The sequence below is a fragment of the Clavelina lepadiformis genome, chromosome 6 (assembly GCF_947623445.1).
Source record: "Clavelina lepadiformis chromosome 6, kaClaLepa1.1, whole genome shotgun sequence".
Classification (NCBI taxonomy): domain Eukaryota; kingdom Metazoa; phylum Chordata; class Ascidiacea; order Aplousobranchia; family Clavelinidae; genus Clavelina; species Clavelina lepadiformis.
Genome location: NC_135245.1, coordinates 1,133,017 through 1,152,235, shown reverse-complemented (window position 1 = coordinate 1,152,235; position 19,219 = coordinate 1,133,017). Strand labels below are relative to the sequence as shown.

The window sequence follows — 19,219 nt, the reverse complement described above, 5'->3', positions numbered from 1 at the left end:
GTGTAGTTTTTCTTTATTTAGGCCAGGATTTCGTTTATGACGTAACACTAGACATCGATTCCGACATTGTTTTCATGTATAGATTCTATACTCTATGGCAAAGGTTGTCAAAATGCACCTCACCAACATGTTTTTATGGGTCTTTTAGTTAAAAAGTAATATCCCAAAATGACTACTAATAGTATAATAACCAAATTGACAATCATTACTGATTTTGCGGCTCGCTGGTGTTTATATTTTTCTGCAAGTGACTCTTACATTGAACAAATTTGCCCACCCCTGCTATAGGCTAATACGGTACGGTCAGCTTGTATGGAATATACAGTCCTGGGGTGAAAACTCTGTCTGAATTTTCAAGTTTAAACACTGTTATTGTTAAATTAAATTTTGTTTTAATACAATGAATATAATCAAAAATCCTGCCAATTTTTAGCATTATATCATACTATGAAAGCTGTGAATGCTAGAAGCAAAAAAGGAAGAAGAGGGCGCCCTCAAGTGGCAAAGGTGCCAAAATTTCAAAAGCCTATATCATAAAACCTAGTTCAGCTAGAATGCAATTTTTTTTTCATTTTGTAGCCTATCAATTCTTGTACCCTATCACGTATAAAACAAAAAAAATCTGAAAGGTAAGGGTATTTAAGGTTGGTTGATTTTGTGTGGAATCACCCAAAAGCAACCTATAATGCATCTCCGATTTTCATTTCGACGAGGAAATACTCTCTTACTGTAACTAGTTTCCATATTTTTGCTTGTTACTACGTTAACTTGAAATATTTCTCTTTATAAAAATGACCCATATTGTTGGTCATGACATAGGCACAGCTTGTATGTTTATATGATTAGTATTTAACGCAGTTATTTTAAATGTTTTGTGTTTCTTCTGTAGTTGCATTTTGTAACATGTTATTCTAAGCAGAAACTTTCTTTGTTGTAATTTATTTTGTTGAGAATTTATGTTATTGGGTTAAAGTTCGAAGATACTGTTCGACAATGGCAGATGAAGAAGAATGGAAGAAACTTTCAACTGACCGGAAAGTTCAACACAAGGTCTGTCACATCTCATGTCACAAACCTTCTACATGCAATAAAGTTTGGTGTTATATTTCCATATGATGTGGAAATATTTTATACTTGGCATCATGGCTTGTTTGCGTAATGAGCTTTTTATTTGAGGTTCTAAGGCGCTAGGCCTACTATGTGCTTATAGAAATAAGGAGTTTTAAATTTTGGTTATGTTATATACTGTAATATCCTATATAATTTATATTACTTCTGTATATGTATTGCCTTACATTCTTGGCAAAGCAATGTAAATGAAAAGGTTTTATTACTTTGGATGAAAAACTGTTTGGAAACAAATGTTAGACCACTTCACAACTGTATATACAGTCGACTCCGCTTAATTCGGACACTTTGGTTCCGCTCACTTTTGGCCGAATTAAGCGGAGAAACGGCTTTGTCCGAATTAAGCGGAAAATCAATTGTTCGTTTCATGGTCATGCATAAAGGCAAAAAACGCATTTAAAATACTGTAGTGTTGCGTAATAAATGAATTGCAGCTGCGCTATACTGCAGTAACTGATCGCATAAAACGTCTTCGTTTACTTTAGTGAGCAATTTCACTTTTTGTGCTAAACTTTTCTGTACAATTTTGTCCTACAAGATGGACGCAATTGTACCGAAGTAAAAGCGACTATGAAGCTGGCACGGCGTTATATGAGTTCATTGTCGATTGTTACTGCATCGATCGTCATTGTTTCACCATAATCACTCGTAATGCAATTGAATCTTGTCTTAAAACGAACGAAGTACTGTTTATTGTGTCATAACCTAACGATGGAATTGCGAACCTGTGTCCGAATTAAGCGGAGAATTGTCCGAATTAACAGGAGTTTTTTACGTTCAATTTTTACTTTTGTTCCGTTCCCGAACATTTTGGCCGAATAAAGCGGTTGTCCGGGTTATCCGGTGTCCGAATTAAGCGGATTCGACTGTATATAAATGTTTTAATCCCCAGCTAGCTAGTTCTTTGCAGCTTTTAAATGTAATTTTCTTTCACCAATTAGGCTTGGAAAGCTCGTGCCGAAGGTTACAAGGAATGCATAAAAAACTTTCCCACGTTCGATGAGAAGAGCCCAGAGTTTGGAAAGTATCTAGGCCTGGTGAAAAAGTTCGTTACTGATTCAAATGAACTGAATAGAATACAAGGCCTGCAGGCTGCTTTGATCTTTGTTGAAAACGCCTCAGTTGCTGGGAAGTAAGTTTTGCAGAAAAAACCTTCTTTTGAAATTTCTTTGTATATATTAAAACATTTTTTAGTATTTATCGAATGTAATGGTGTGTAAAATATATCTTACCTTTGTTGGATTAAAGTTCAACGGCAATGTGCATTAGATTTGCTTCATGTGATCAATAATTATGTTTAGAACATGCGGTGAAGTATTATCTGGCATCGTGGCGAAATGTTTTAACTCGAAACCTCGATTGAAAGAATTAGGATCCGATGTTTGCCTCATGTATATCGAGATTGACAAAAATGAGCTCGTACAAGAGGAACTCATCAAAGGATTTGGCAACAAACAACCGAAAATAGTAAACGCATGTCTGGAGATCACAACGAAGGCATTAAGGTAAACTTGGCTTCAGTTTTTCATCATCAGGTTATCTAGATTATCACCTTTTAAAAGTGCACTTTTGTTTTACTAATATCAGTCATATTTTACATTGACCTTGTGCTATGGCGTATAATGGTGTTCTTGTTTTAATTTCCAAGATTGCATTCTGTTTAAGAATTTAGGCATTCAATCGACAAAATGGTTGTTTAGTGGACTGGGATAGGCTATTATGCTAATTTCTAGGTAATTATAATCAGAGCAATTTCAGTAATGACATTTGAATGGGTTTACTGCAGGAGTTTTGCTCATTTGCATCAATAGAGACATGCAGAGTAGAGCCCAAACAAGTTGAATCAAAGATAACCACTAAGTTGCCTGTTGAACTTTTTATGTTTTCTTTGTAGCTTATTTGGGTCTAAGGTTATGCCAGTGAAGCCCATTATCAAAGAGACAATTAAGCTATTAGACCACAGAGACAAAAACGTAAGGGAGTCGGCAAAAGCTTTGTTTGTTGAAATTTATCGTTGGATTGGACCTGCTATTCGTGTTCCACTCCAAACCATCAACGCTGTTGTGGTAAGGGTCATATATCTAAGTCAATTGGTGATTTTTTTACAAAACTTTTTTATGACTTAATTTTAATGATAGCAATTATGCCCAGTTGGGGCTATCAAAATATTTAGCATTGTTCAACAATGTGTTATCTGATTGAAGCGTGGCTTGAATACCACTCCATGCTTTATTAAAAGTTTAAAGGGCTTCAAATGTATGATGCTGACAACATGATACATGAGTGAAAACAATTAATGTTTGGAATTCCCATGTAGCCTTTGTTAATCCAATATACCAACAAAAGCTTTTATCATTACAATAGCAATTCTTTTTCCCTTGCTGATGAAATATGTTACAAAATAGTGGAGAGGAATCGACACAACAAACAGTTATGTGATATTGCGTATTTGTGGTTACACGCGTTGGTTTTATCTGGGCAGAAGAGTTACAAAAACCCTCAATTGAAATAACGAAGCAGGAGGCAGTAATGCCATTATTCTCAAGAATGGAATCTACCACAGATCACTTTGAATTACAAGTCCATGTCAGGCATGGAGAAAGGTTGAAGCTTTAAGACGGAAACAGAATGATTGAAAGCATGCTACTGTAAAGAATTTTAGAAGTTATTAGTGCCAGGCTGAAACAATTGCACCAAAATGCAAGAAGGTTTTAATATTAACACATTATTATTGCCAACTTATTAAAGGCTTTTGTATAGACTTTGGTTTTGCTTGAAATATGAATTGTGAGGAGAGTAATGAGAGAGCTCTTCTACAAAGAGTGATGCTGAAAGTAAATCAGTTCTATTTGTTAGAAGATAGACTCACTCAGGGATGCTCAATATGGGGCTGTGGCCAATTGGTTGATAGCAAATGTGCACTGAGTTGACCGGACGCCAATAAAAAATTGTTAGGCTGTTTTTTTACTATCAATTTTTTATTTACATGTACAAAAAAACCATTCCACTGTTCTTTAAGCATTTTATAAGTAGACGGGCTAAACAGTTTATGATTTAGCAATTTGCATAAAAGCTTTTTTACTGGTCAACCATTTTGTACTGGCCATTGTACACACAGCAGACGAGCTTAAAATATTTGAACATCGTTTCAAAGACATCTTAGATAATCTTCGAAAACCTTGACATTGTTCAAATTTTAGCAGAAAAGCGCTTACAAGCAAATGTGTCTAAATAATTGATAAGTTCAAGAAATTCTGCAACTCTCTAAGGAGCACAGAAACAAAGATGTCATATTTTGAATGCAAAGAATCCAATGATACCGAGTGCATCGTTAGCGTTCAGTCGGTTTTTCCTGAGAAAAAGAAAGAATGCGAAGATGCAGAAGAAATCAGCATCCAATCATCCCAAGAGACTGGTGAGGAAAATGTAGAAAATACCAGAAAAGAAGAAACCCTTACTCAAACACCAGTGATGAGAGATGATTTACCCTCCTTAGAACCCACACTTGAAGATGCTCATGACAAACTTCCAAAAGTTGCTCATGCCACAAGGGAAAAAGCTTTTGATGCAGTTGCACGTATTTTACAACTTGACGTTTTGAAACATGAAAAACCTAAGCCAACATCTTTAATAAAGTCTTTGAAAAATAACGTCAACAATTCCAGACGACCAGTTAAGCCTCTTGGTAGATCAATGTCATATGAATCAACACAAAACAAAAAACCACATGAATGTGTTCAACAAAGCAGCAATTTGCTGATAGTGGCTAATAAAAAAAGTTCTGTTGCAGACTTGGTACGTTGCATTGACCAATGCTCGATGAAATAATATGATGAATTTCACGTTGTACATTGTTTAAGCATAATATCAATTTAATCCAATTGGATTTAAACAAATACTTTTGTCAATAAGCAAAGCGGCGTGTCTTCATAACAGACTTAAATATTCATCCAAAGTCGCCGATTACATTGGTATGCTATTATTGCTCATAAAGCTTGCATCTTGTTTCAGTTGAAAGAGCTGGAGGAGGAGTGGGAGAAGGTGGGAGCTGGAGGACAAGCCTCACAAACTCGCTTTATGAGGTCACAACAGGATCTGAGAGAAAAGATGGAGGCGAAAGTAGCAGAAGCAAGGGGAGAAGGTAAACTTGATGGAGCGTACAACATTAGTTTAAGAGCTGCCGTATGTGAATTGGACGCTTCCATTCTCTAGGTCCAGCAGCCATGGAGGAACCCACCACTGTTGATCCTTACGATATTCTGGAGCCCGTTGAAATCTTATCAAAACTTCCAAAGAACTTCTACGAACAAATTGTAAGTGACACATATTTCATCTTGTGAAAAGCAATTTCCATCCGTGTTTTGCTTGCTAGGAGGAGAAAAAGTGGCAAGAGAGAAAACTAGCTCTTGAATCTGCTGAGAAATTGTGCGTTGAAAATCTTAAACTTGTGTCTGGAGATTACGCCGATCTTGTCAAAGCACTAAAGAAGGTCAGACAGGACTATTTTAGACTTGATTAGCTGCTTAATGGACTTCACAGCTGGATTTATAATGTCATTATTTCTTCATTTTCTTGCTTCAGGTTCTATCGAAGGACACGAACATCATGCTTGTAACGATTGCCATAAAATGTATTGGCGGTCTTGCTAAAGGTTTAAGAAAGAAGTTCCAGCCTTATGCCATTGTCTGCCTCGAAGGAATGTTTGAAAGGTTCAAGGAGAAGAAAGTAACAGTGATCAACCCCCTACAGGAAGCGACAGATGCTATTTATTCAACGGTAAGTTGTCATTTAATTCGAGCCGAATTTTTTATGAATTGCGTCATATAATTAGCATATAATCTTTTTATGTTTTGTCGGTAAAGTTTATCTTTGCTGTCAGCATGGCCTTATTTGTGTTTAATAAATGGTGGCATGTGTTTAGACAAACTTGCAGGCTATATCGGAGAGCTGTGTGGAAGCATTAGCTCATAAAAATCCAACAATTCGAGCCCGAGTTGGTCAGTTTTTGGCTCGTGCATTTGGCAAAACAAAAGCCTCTGTGATGAATAAAGCTTTGATTAAAACATTTGTTCAACCTCTGTGCAAGGTATATTGCATCTTACTGCCATGTTGAGTTAACATAGGAACCAAAACCATGGGAAATTATGTTTTTTTTTAATCTCTCTGTCATGGGAAACAACAACCTATGCTTCTCGTTAATCAATGATTTCAATCTCTCAGAATATTGATCATGGCGCTGCAGATGTGAGAGATGGTGCATATCAGGCCCTTGGGACATTATTCAAGCTCGTCGGTGAAAACAAAATGATGGCGTTTCTTTCTGATCTGGACAAGCTTAAAATGGACAAGGTCTGTTACAAATCATTTTAAAATGTCACGTATGTGATTTTGCCTTGGCAGTGGAACGTTTCACTAATTCTGTGTTACCATTCTGGCTGTTCTAAACTAATTGTGTAATAATATCTTTTATTGTCTTATTAATAAACATCACTTATTTTGTATTCTTCCATTCTTTTTCATTAACTCACTGACAAAATCTTCTTCCATGCAGATTAATGAGTGTGCAGGAAAAGTTGATGTTGGCACCTCCAAGTCCTCCTCATCACCACCTGCAGCATCCAGCGCTCCTCCATCCAAACCAGTTTCCTCAAAAGAGAAAACAAAACCGTCGACCAGCTCGTCGGTATATGAAGCACGTTGTGATTAGTTTGATAAATTCTTTTGCAACCAGCATTTCTTAGCTTCAAACGTCCATTGTTCAATGCCGTCGATTTTTATAGGCCGCTTCTAAAAAGTCGGGTGAAGTGAAGAAAGTTGTGAAGGGGGGAAAGAAATCGAAACCCGCCCCTGCAAAGTAAGTTAAATCATTTGAAAGTGCTTGATGTCTATCAGTTGTTATTTCTTGTGACTGTGTATAGTGTAGGTAATAGACCAATGAATTTAAAATACAAAATTTTCAAACTGTACATCAGAAGTCAACCGAGTGACGGTCCACCACCAGAGGCAGAGCTGAGCGAGGTTGTAGTCGATGAAATGATAGCGAAGGTGATTAGCGATGAAGAACGGGCGCAGATTTTGAACAACAACTGGAAGGAAAGATTAGCCGGCTTGCAAGTCGCCGCACAGGTATATATGTTGTGATCTTTGCTGCAAATGGATGCTGTGATACTAGTATTTGTGAAGTTGTGTTTTGATTAGGATTGCAAACTAATTGGAATTTTGCAAAAAGACTTTCCTTGAGCCTAATTTTTCAGAAATCATTTATAATCACTTTACACCAAATAAAATATATTATAAAAAATCATGTTGGGGTTGAAATTAGACATTATGACCGAACTCGATTTTCAATGATTGACAGATATGATTGTACATACACATACTTACAGTAATGATTGATGATTGACAGATATGATTGTACATACACAATACACATACTTACAGTGATGATTGATGATTGACACATATGATTGTACTACAGTGAAAACCACTGAAAAAGATGCATATCATGCATAATATTTCCTGTTAACCGTAATACATACATACCCTTTCATCGTCATGTAATTGCAAGATATATTATTCCATGTACATCTTAAACATAAATATGACCTTGTTCCTATATATTTTATATAAACATAACCATTTTCAGATATCGCACAACATTGGCACCAACCATGCTTTTACGTCGCTTCTGTGTGTCTTTGTAATATTTAAAAGAAATTTGTTTAGAAAATTAAAATGCTCCCACCAAGTGAAATGCCGTGCCAGTCTTTTGTCAAGTTGCTCACAATGAAGCCGGGTTGGAAAGACAACAACTTCAATTGCCTGAATGAGAAGTTTAAACTTCTCTCATTTCTCGCCAGGAACGGTTCATTCAGCAGGTACCTTCAACAACCAATTAATCTGCTCAACACTGTGTATGAAATATTTGTAGATTTGTCATAGATTTTAACATTGGAGCTAATGTTGTTACTTTTCAACAGCTTGAGCCAGATTCTAAATCTAGATTATTTCGAGGACATCACTATTGAATGACCATTTGTTTTAAACTTTTTTTGTCAGTATTGGCCAAATGAATAACACACGACACATGCAACTAAAAGCATGTACAATTGTACATTTTTGCTCATTGCTGCAGTTGCTATATTTAAAGACATTTAAAATCTGGCTTGATTGACAGTTTTTCTGAAGATATGTAAATACTTGTCAATCCTGTACCGTGATCAATATTAACATTGCAAAACAAATGGGCTCACAACAAGTTGTTTCATGGGCACATGTTGTGGCCCTTGGGGGCCACCACAACTGACAGCCTTGTAGCGAAAGTTTTCAAAGGCACCCTAAGCCTGATCTGTGATTGTAAATCTTATGCAATGTTTTCAAAACCTGCACAGCTGTGATGCCTGATGCATCGATAAATTTATATTATCACAGGACTTCAGGTGGTTTGTGCATCATACCGACAGTTGACAAGATTGGAGACATAAAATGTGGAAGTGCTGCTAAAGACGCACTCTCTGATGTCTCTGAAGCGACAGGGTTTCCGTGGGTGGCTGAACAGGTAGAATTTTCAACACGAAATTTGCAGTCACCTGGCAAACAGTTGATGTAATTAACACTTGCCAGTTTAACTGTTTGAAGGTTGATGAATTTTTCTCTGTTGTAGGTGCTTGGCCACTCTATGGGGCAGAAGAACCCGAAAATACAGAGTGAATCATTAAATTGGCTTTCCACAGCCATACAGGCTTTCGGAATCTCGGGCTTGAATCTTAAGCAGATTATTGCGAACGTGAAAACAGCTATTGCCGCTACGAATCCGGTACGTTGCCATTTACATTAAAATAATTCTAAATTCAGCCACATTGTCTATGTTTGAATTTTTCCACAGACAATCCGATCAGCTGCGCTTGGAATGATTGGAACCCTTGCATTGTATGTTGGAGAAAAATTAAGAATGTTTTTCGAAAGTGAAAAGCCCGCTCTCTTGCAGCAAATAGAAGCGGAAATAGAAAAGGTTTTGTTTCCACAACAATTTCCATTGTTCCATAATAAATAACTGTATTGTAGAAACTGATATGTTTGTGTCCATGGCAACAATTTCTTCACTTAAGCATCATTTCTTCAGGTGAAAGGTCAAAGTCCTCCTGCTCCGACTCGAGGTCTTCGTAAGTCTTCTGGAGGAGAAGATGATGAGGAGGAAGATGATGCTGGGGATCAAGGAGGAGTCAATATCGATGACATGGTCCCTAGAGTCAACATCAAGTTCGGAAGTTTTTTCACTTGCTTTATTTTTGTGACTTTTTTTTGTTTTCCAAGTGTTGAAGAAGTTGGTTTGGTTCATATAAATTTTTATTCCGAACAAGAAATTTGTGTCAATGGGAAGACATTCTATGAATTTGTGGCTTTAAACAAAATTTCTAAATACAGTATTTTTAAAATTCTTTTACGTTCCTGTAGTGGGAAGATTACGGACGCATTGATCGGTCAAATGGCAGATAAGAACTGGAAAGAGAGGAAACAAGCGCTTGAAGCGACGACTGAAATTCTCAACGAAGCCAAGTTTGTCGCTCCTGATCTCGGCGACCTTCCAAGTGCTTTGAAAGCGAGACTTGCAGACTCTAACAAGATATTGGTAAGTACGATAACCTTACACTAGCCTAGGTTACTGTTGTTTACTTGATGGACATTTTGATTCATTTTTTTCTAAAACATCTCGACCTCCAGCTCACCACAACTCTCAATATCCTGAGCCAGCTTGCTACCTCCCTGGGGCCCCATTGCGGGAAGTATGTTGGTGTGATTGCTCCCAGCGTTATCAACGTACTGGCTGATAGCAAGGTTAGAAGGTTTTCTACTTGGGCTTCTGTAGACAAGTGAATTCTGCTAAAATTTCCAGTTATTGTGAACATCATAAACTATTTTCACTCAAGTACTGTCAAGTTTAATGCAAACCTTATCCTACAAAGCCTCAACTCCGACAAGCAGCTCTAAAATGCATGAACACCTGGTTGGAGAACAGTAAACTGTCTATGTGGTTGGAAGGCGATACGATCTCTGTGGCTCTCTCTGTCACCAAGAACACTTTCTTAAGAATTGAGGTATCCTAGCATGCTTGTTAATATGTTAGTCGTACTGAGCATTGCTTTCATCAGCTCGGCAAAGTCAGCATCTTTTTCAATATGATCATACGGTGGTGGCTGTGATATTAATTATTTATAATAAGATAATACTGTTGAAGCTACTCGGTTTTAATACAGCTGCGTTCTCATGCCATGTAGTGGAAATATTTGTTTTTCTGCACAAGCATATCATTAAAAATTTATTATTTACATTTTTCATTATTCCGAGTAACTTACATTATCAAAGATATATCCTTATTAATCGGCATTTCACATGTGATAACACGCAGCTACTGAACTGGCTTTGTGAGAAACTCGCGGCCGCTTCCAAGCTTACTGCGAATGCACGTGAGGGCTTGGAGCTCTGCGTTCCCGTTGTTTATTCGTGCTGCGAGGATCGGAGCGGTGAGGTCCGAGCGAAGGCGCAAGGAAGCATCCCGGCTATAATGCGGCATCTTTCCTATGACAAGATGGTGAAGGGGGCAGGAAAGCTGAGCGTAAGTGCTCGATGTACAACTTGTTACTGGTCGCCATTAGCAATGGTTCATGATGTATGAGTGGCTCACGTATTGCACAACAACACAATTATCGCTTGTGTTTGCTAATTAGGAGTTGAATTGAAACGACGCATGGTCGGACTTCAATACAAGTTAGATCTTAGCAACATGAGCTTGTTACATTTTAACTTGAATCCCTTGCTGCATTTTCTTCACCGTGATCTTCTTTTGAAAGGCGACTTCAAAGTCCTCCATCATCATGCTCCTTGATAAAGCTCGTGACGAGATGCCACCTCCTCCGGCGAAATCATCAAAATCTTCGGCTCCTAAGAACGCACCTGCCGTTAAACTTGACATGAAGAAAATTGAAGAAGAATTGGATGTGGATGATCAGAAACCTGCTCCTCCCGCATCCAACAAAGCTGCTCAATCCACAAAAGATAAAAAAGCAACTTCAGTAAGTCATCATGTGATGAAGATGTAGAATTCTTTATCTTCAAACACGGAGTGTAGTTGGTTGTTTCTTAACAACATTTTGCACCTGTTCGCTCTTCTAGAAATACCAAAATTATATTTGTCTGAGCATAATCATCAAACAATTCTATTCAGGGTTATTTCAGGTTTCATCAATACAGTGACACTGGAAAGTTAATAATTTTTTAACTTACAGGCGAAGCGCGCAACATCAGCTCAACGCAAGCCCAAGCAGGAAGAAGACACGAGTCCAATGTTCATGAAATTAGCAAATGGCAAGGAACAAAGAATGAAGGACGAAGCCAAACTGAAGGTCAGTTCAACACTGAATTGCTACGATGTGTTTTTTGGCTTTTATAAGTTTTCCTTCTTAGTATTATTTGTTATTCTTGACTTTTTGACCAGTTAAGTACAATCAACCTCATAAGATGTAATTTAGTAGCAATTGGGCATGTGTTGCTTATTGATTTGACATTGGAGAACTTTTAACATAGTAATGTTTTGACTTGAATGTTTCAAGTGCATTGCTTCATTAATCATATATTTCTTGTTTCGACAACCCAAGGAGGGAATTAGGTCATACACTAGTGACTAGTTGATTATACTGTAGCGGTGTAGTTGCTGATTATCTGCTGCAAACGCAATTGTAAGTATTGAAATCTCTGCAGACGATAAAGTGGAATTTCACAAGCCCGCGTGAAGAACTGGTTGTTCAACTTCAGCAACAACTCTCAACCTGCGTCGGCTCCTCGCTGCTCACCGAGCTCTTTCACGCCGACTTCCAACGTCACTTAAAAGCGATAACAATGCTCAATCAGGTAAGCACCCAACACACAAAGACTGTTTTTTACAGTCTTACTACCCCGTGCAGATCCCCTACATACTGTGCATAAATGCATTTGCTATCTACACGCGACTCCCTACGCCGTGCATGCAGTTTAATGATCAACGTGCTATGTCTCATCCATTTTAACCCTCTTTCAGGCGTTGTCATCAGATTGGGACTCAACAGTGCAGTGCCTTGACGTGCTATTGCGCTGGTTTACGCTGAAGTTCTACGACAAGAACACAACAGTCCACATCAAGTCGCTGGAATACATCAAATCTCTCTTTGACAAGCTGATAGAAAATGATTATCGAATGACCGACTACGAAGTGCATGCTTTTGTGCCTCATCTAATTACAAAGGTAGAACATATTGCTGTGATTCACTGCGCGCACGTTCTGTTAATCAACCCTTGTATTATCATCTGCTTTAATTAAACAGCAAGACTTGCTTCTATTTCGTGCAATTATAAAACTTCTTTGCGCGGCTCTATCTCCACAGATCGGCGAGAACAAAGACAACATACGAAAGGCGGTTCATGGCACACTGAAGCAGATATCTCTGGTTTATCCCGCCAGTAAATTGTTCAACCACGTCATGGACGGGATTAAATCGAAGAACTCGAGACAGAGATCGGGTGAATATTCATCTGTGTGCTTCAGAATTATCTTTTATAATTCTAATTTCGAACAAGTAACTTCATTAAATTTTGAAACACGTATACTTTTACTAATTTCAAAACCGTAGCTGGTTGATTTACTGCTACATCAGAACTCCTTGTGACCAAACAAACGTATGCTTGCAGAATGTCTCGACGAAATCGCGTTGCTGATCGCGACCCACGGGGTAGGCGTGTGCCAACCGACAGCGGCTAAAGCGTTGAAGGAAGTTGCCACAAATATCAGCGACAGGGACAAGGGCGTAAGATCTTCTGCTCTCAACGCCATCGTGGCCGCTTATAACGTGTCTGGAGACATCGTATACAAGCAAGTTGGCAGGGTGAGTGACAGATATCATGTCTAGGGCACGCCATATCGTTTGTAGTTGGCTGGGAATTTAGCCGATTTTTTTTCAGCCTTAGCTGGATGGCATCAGCCGTAAGCTGGCGATTAGCTGTCATAGTTGCTTAATTGCAAGTCACATTGTTAAATGCAGGCAAAGATAATGTTTTTTCATAAGAAATGTGATGAAAAGTGTTGCATTAGCAAGATATGTCATGCCAGACTCCAAAGTTTATTAGGGAAACAATCTATCCAAGTACAGAAATGTTTAACATAGCAGAAAATTTCCAAGAGTTGATGGATTACTGAACATTTAGCTCAAATTCTCTCCTACATCTTCGTTTACGGCTGATGACTAACATTAGTCGCTAAGAGCTCTTAGCTCGTCGCTGGTAGCTGGAGAAATTTTCCCAGCCCATGTCTTTTCCGTCTTAAACGGGTTTAAAGTCAAATAACAGATAACTAAAGATGTTATCCTGCTTTTCCGGGATTATCCGCACCGGTGCCGGCCCTATGAAATATTTCAATAAAAAATTGACTGATTCCAGCTGAACGAGAAGGACATGAGCATGCTAGAGGAGAGAATAAAACGATCTGGCAAGTACAACGAGGCGCCGCCAGCGGCCCCAGAACCAGTCGCCGCCACTTCAGGGCAAACGGTCAAGGAAACAAGATCGTTGCCTAGCAACCTGTCAAGACAGCAGGCTCCTGTGGTTGACAAGTAAATTTATTCTTATTGATTAGTCAAGTGTAGTTATTGTTTAGCTTGTAGCGTAGTCCACAAGTAGGTCCATTGTTTGTGTGCTTATTGTTTAGTGGAAAAATTATGCAGGAAAGATGTAATAATTAAAATATAAATGAATATTAATAATTAACGATCTCACGGTTTTATGCCGAATCACCACTTTTTCAAACAAAATCCTGGTAATTGGATCCCGTTTTATAACTTGACATTATCCCAGGAGCAATTCATTGAGTTCGATGCGCGAGCTTCGATCGAGCGGCTCGCACGGCCACGACGAGGTTGTTATTCCGGAAGAAATTAGACGAGGCATCGCTGAGCTGCCTGTCGTTAACGTTGACCATCTTCTAGAACCCTTGGAAATTCCCGATTACTTGAGGAAATACGAGTGAGTTTAAAAAAACGTCACTGAGTGTTGATTATTACGTCAAATGTTTCTCGCTGCTCTGATTCTGTTCCGTCACATTGGCATTGTGGCAAGAACAACAGGAAATGTCTTCTGTTATGAGCATTGCTTGCTTAAATCATTTTCTTTAATGCTTAAAATGGAAGTTTGCCCACATCTTGAAAACAGCATATTCAATTGCTTCTGTCTTCAAGGCAAGGGGATTCTGTATCTTCACATGCTGGCCAGGCCTTAGACTTGATTATTGCGCAGTTATCAAGTCTGCAACTGGACTCTACCATAACAGCGATACACGAGGTGAGACGTTGTCGATAAATGCTCTAAGTTTGGTCAAAACTTAAAAGCGTTGAATGAACGTCACGATATCTGAGCGAACTTACTCACTTCAGGGCCATTTTTTATGAGGCACTTAGGGTCGGAGCTTCCGGTAACTCAGCCTTTGGTTTTCTAAATATAACGATGATTACTATATTAAGAGCTCTTGATCTATCAGAACGTAAACTTAAAACCAAAGCTCACTGCATGGGCGAGAGATCATGAAAAATTATACTGTGAAGTTTTGAGAGAACGGGTCTCTGCATTTTTTTTAAAGAGTTTCTTTCAAACCAGATATTTCCAACCTCTCTATTACTTGCACCCCTGGTTGGGAACCATCCTTCTAAACCAGTGGTTTTCAACTTTTTCATACCGCGACCCATTTTAACAACCCAACAATGTAACTAACGACCCTTTTCTAAAAAATTCATTCAGGCATATGTAATACATTTTTGTATGCGCAATAGCACAAAAAGTATAATTAAAATTAACATAACTTATGATACCACTCTGTTGAAAAAAATACTCATTTATTGAATTGGCATTTATTAATCGGCATTCTCGTAATAATTATCGCTATTTAATTGTCTTCTCGACCCCCAGAGAAAAGGAAAACGACCCACCCGGGGGTCGCGACCCCCAGGTTGAAAACCACTTTTCTAAACGAATAACCGCATAGACATATTATATGCTTTTTTCTTGCAGCTATACGAGGTGGTCAAACATAAGGAGAAGATTTCTCTTCTTGAAGACAAGATAGATCAGTTGCTCTCCGCTTGCACCACGCAGATACGAATGACGTCAGAGAGGTACGGCCGCATTCTCTTCGTGGGAAGCACCGACTTACTTGATATACGTTTTCCTTTGCGGTCATTGCCGGTTATGGAAAGTGCTATTCGGGATAGCTTTGTTGTTTGTTGGTCTAAATTCAATGCTGCTAGTCTAAACGTCAACCCACAGTGTTACTTAACTTTGTTGATGATTATTGTGCTCTATCACGTCACATCCGTCATACAGTTACTAAGTAGATTGATTCAAATGACGTCACCATGGCGTTTGCTGTTCTTCACGAGGTTTAGTGCAGTTTTTGGGTCAAAATTATTGCAGCGAGTTGTCTTCCATCACAGATACCTTCCCATGATCGTGTCGTCGGAGCCAGCTGTTCAAAGCGACCCGAATATGACCAAAGAGAGCTTCATGTCACTCTGCAAGAGCCACTTTGGGTTTCTCGCCGCCGTAATAATTCGTCATTGTTTCGTAACAATACATTTGTCGTAAATTAGTTACAGATGATAACGTAAACTCTGTGTGATACAAAGACAACTTTAGGCTGGATACACGCGGAGATTTTCCACCAGCGAATTTTACGTCTGTTCAATTCAGTCGCTGGCAAGAAATCTTCGTGTGGAATCAGCTTAAACAAAACTAAATATTATGAATCAAAACCCCGTGTTAATATTTCCAAGGTATTCGACTTGCCCAAGCTCGCATCCAAGGCGTCCACTTACGTGCTATTCGACATGCTTCGAGCTGTGATACAGATTATGATAAACGAGCAGTTTGTTCAGCTCTTTCAAACGACCAAGATCACCCAGATCTTGAATCTACTCGTGTTACGCATGATAGAGAATTGTGACCCTACCGCCATTATGTGGTAACAATGCTTCTTTGTTACGTGTGTACTTAATTTACGTCAGCCAGGTGCATAGAATAAACCGCTTCATTTATTGTCGATTAAGTGGAGTAAATTAGAATGTCACTGCTTCTAGCGCAACCGTGAAGGTGCAGCAAGACAGCATGGAAGGAGCCTCTAGCGCATACGCGGACCTCGTAGTGAAGGTATGGCAAAATTTTTTAGAATATCTAAAATGGTTTTTTTCTCTGAGTGTTGTGGTTTTAGTGCGCGGCTTGTCGTATAAATCTTTTAACACGCTTGCATTTACGCGACTGTTTTCATTTGACAGTGCTTGTGGAAACTAGGTCGCCAGGTGCCCCAGCTGTTGGCGCCAGTCGAACAAGGCGGTTTTACTCAGAAGCCACTACAGGTTGCTTATACTGTAATTTTGCATCCATCTTAAAGCGTTCATTGTCAACGCTGTTTCAAACGCACGACATTGCCTAGTGACCCTGTGTCGCATATGACGTGGTAAATAACTTTTGTTCAGTATTTGCTTATTATATTCTTGGGGTGTTTTTCTTGTAGGTTGCCGCCGTCTTGTCCGAGATAGATCGCTATTGGTCGGCGTACCCACGCGGTCACGCCGTATACGAAAGATTTAAAACGGACATGCCGATTCGTTCGATGAAAACCATCGTGTTGATTCTGTGCAAAAATCTCGGCTCAAAGGTACTTCGTCATAAGCGGTATCTCGTAGTTTGTGACGTGGTGCACCTGTGGGAACTAAAATTTAGATGCTGTCGACCTGTTGTTATCGTATTGTTTTGCTTTTTCGCCATTGATCGTGGGGGGGGCGAAAAGTATGGCGCTAACCTCGTTGTAGAGCGGTCAAAAAAGAAGCGCGCTCACAGACAATGAAAGGACGGGGGCGGCAAAGCCCCGATACGGAGATATCCATTTTTTGAATATTGATACGGTGCCCTCAACCTCCTTTTCTTTAGATCATGGAGGAACTCGATATGATCCCACACCCGGAAGAATCGGGCATTGTTGCCATCATCCGGAAGCAAACCGGATCTACGAGAATTCCTCTTAAAAAGTCCGACAAGAAAGTAAGAAAGAAATCATACGAACGACATATTCCCTCCATATTTCTATGTAATTTGTCAAGCTTGCGCACGGTGACTCGGTCATGGTCAAAGTTGAGTTTCATCAGAACTTGGCCCTGATTTTAAACTATCTTGTCTCGTTTATCAGGAGAACATCGGCGTGCTGACCGGGGTCAGCCTTGACGCGAAACTCTCCTCGATCTTTAAGAAAATAGGAGACAGACAACTCACTAAAGAGGTCAGTTCGAGCAGAATCTCCGACTAACTGCTCGTATCAACTGGACGTAGTTTAAACAAAGCTATTTCTCATTTAAAGTGTCTGGGAATATCTTAGTTGCTTTAACTTGTTAATTAATAAATTTCATCGTCAAGGGCTTGTTGGAGTTATACGAGTTCAAATGCGAGAATCCTCATTATGACGTCGAGCCACGTATCAATAGCTTGGAAGTGGAGTTTTTCCGAGATTACGTCAAGAGGGGTTTGAAGAAAATAGAGGAGGAGAAACGATCGAAAGGTGGCTCCATTGCTCCATTAGAATAAAATTGTTTGAGAGGCGTCGAAAAAATTAAACGGCCTATATTCATTCCCGCATGTTTTAGCGTTTTAGAAACGGCTTCAGTAAAGTATTTATGCCTTGTCGTTGGTTTTGAGTCCATGATTAACGCTGCATGGCGCACCCGATTTTTATCGAACTCTGTCGGAACATTTACTTCGATATTTCCAGGCTTGATCAGCGCTCCGAAAACCCCACTTCCCTCGGCACGGGCAAGCAACGCTGACGTCTCTGACAAAGAATACTGGGAACGATTGAATGTAACTTGCTACTAGCTACCTAACAGCTATCTATGCACTTTGGTTGAGTCGAGTGTATAGCATATTTACATTTTCAAGTTTTTTCCAACCGGATACGTATAATCTTTCTGTATTCGTTGTAGCGACTTCGTGCCACGTGTGGCCTGGAGCCCTTGACGAAGGAAGGCGTCCGGTCTAAACTGGGCATGGAGCCAGCAACGAACGGAAACGCCGACAACAAAATACTTGCACCCAACACTAACACCCTGAACCAGCCCGGCACACTCGCCTATCGTTCTATGGTATGTCTTGATGATATCTGTACAAGTGTTCCGTAATGTGTGTGGCCGGTGTTTTTTAAGGTCTTTTCGAGCACCAAAACAGTCTCATAAATTACCCCAATTGCCTCTCAAAATTTATGCTTCTGCGACTACAGCAGAAAGTTAGCAGTCAGTCTTTAAAAGTCGCGGACTCTTAAAATTTCTTCGTGTACGACCGATTCCTTGTTTTTGTCATGAAAGTGATTTTCTAGGATCTCACGCAAAATTCCCGGTCTTCTGGCTCCCCAGTACCATCTAGCGGCGGACCTACACGGACTGGCAGCACTTCAACGAGTTTGTCGGACTTGAAGAGACGCCTGGAGCAAATTAAACAAAGTTCATCGCGGCCCTAGATCGCAACTCGCATTTGCCAAATGGAAGCCTATTTCTGATTTATAGGAAATAGTCCATGTCGGTGTTAAATCGTACCATCGAACGTGACATGTTGTTACATATATCCACTGCCCTTGAATAATCCAGCAAAGTTCTGGCAATAAACTAGTTGCTACTTCTTCTTTTCCTTGCTAGTTTCTCATTGTTGTGCTTGACTTTTAAATTAGGTTGCTACAGATCTCTCTTTGCTCCAACTGTGACCGTTTTCTGTCTCAAATGTCGTGTCTTTACGTTTCAAATTAATACTGAATATAAATATGACTATGGCGCATATTTGTCTGGTGCCTGGAGCTGAACGACATTGTACGATAATCTTTATCTTAATCTTACTGATACGGACCAAGGAGAGTCTTTTGCAGAACCTAAGCTCGGCGATTATTCCTCATCGCTCGAGCCCCGGTTACGGAGCTAGTCTTTGTGCAAGTTCTGATTGTCACACATTTTTAATTTTGGCTTTTATACAGTATTGCCCGAATTTAGAA

General features: G+C 39.4%; 1 protein-coding gene across 2 annotated transcripts; it reads left to right on the top strand.

Moving 5' to 3' along the window:
• Positions 1-875: 875 nt before the first annotated feature.
• On the top strand, positions 876-19,006 carry LOC143462761 (cytoskeleton-associated protein 5-like). 2 transcript variants are annotated; one of them, XM_076961024.1, is made up of 43 exons: positions 876-1,050; positions 2,070-2,260; positions 2,430-2,633; positions 3,023-3,194; positions 5,140-5,269; positions 5,341-5,441; positions 5,501-5,617; positions 5,710-5,904; positions 6,050-6,214; positions 6,349-6,477; positions 6,680-6,811; positions 6,909-6,982; positions 7,101-7,254; positions 7,855-8,006; positions 8,560-8,686; positions 8,792-8,944; positions 9,014-9,139; positions 9,251-9,387; positions 9,583-9,757; positions 9,850-9,963; positions 10,092-10,223; positions 10,535-10,741; positions 10,977-11,198; positions 11,412-11,528; positions 11,884-12,033; positions 12,200-12,403; positions 12,543-12,678; positions 12,847-13,040; positions 13,591-13,763; positions 14,005-14,172; positions 14,385-14,487; positions 15,211-15,314; positions 15,633-15,741; positions 15,972-16,159; positions 16,275-16,344; positions 16,470-16,550; positions 16,709-16,852; positions 17,125-17,235; positions 17,381-17,470; positions 17,605-17,746; positions 17,957-18,045; positions 18,168-18,326; positions 18,557-19,006. In XM_076961024.1, exons 1-43 carry the CDS (start codon positions 994-996, stop codon positions 18,695-18,697), a joined length of 6,039 nt encoding a protein of 2,012 aa, XP_076817139.1. In that variant the 5' UTR covers positions 876-993; the 3' UTR covers positions 18,698-19,006. The 2 variants fall into 2 exon arrangements, with proteins under 2 accessions (XP_076817139.1, XP_076817140.1); XM_076961025.1 differs by lacking the exons at positions 876-1,050; positions 2,070-2,260; positions 2,430-2,633; positions 3,023-3,194 and adding an exon at positions 4,359-4,923.
• Positions 19,007-19,219: the final 213 nt, after the last annotated feature.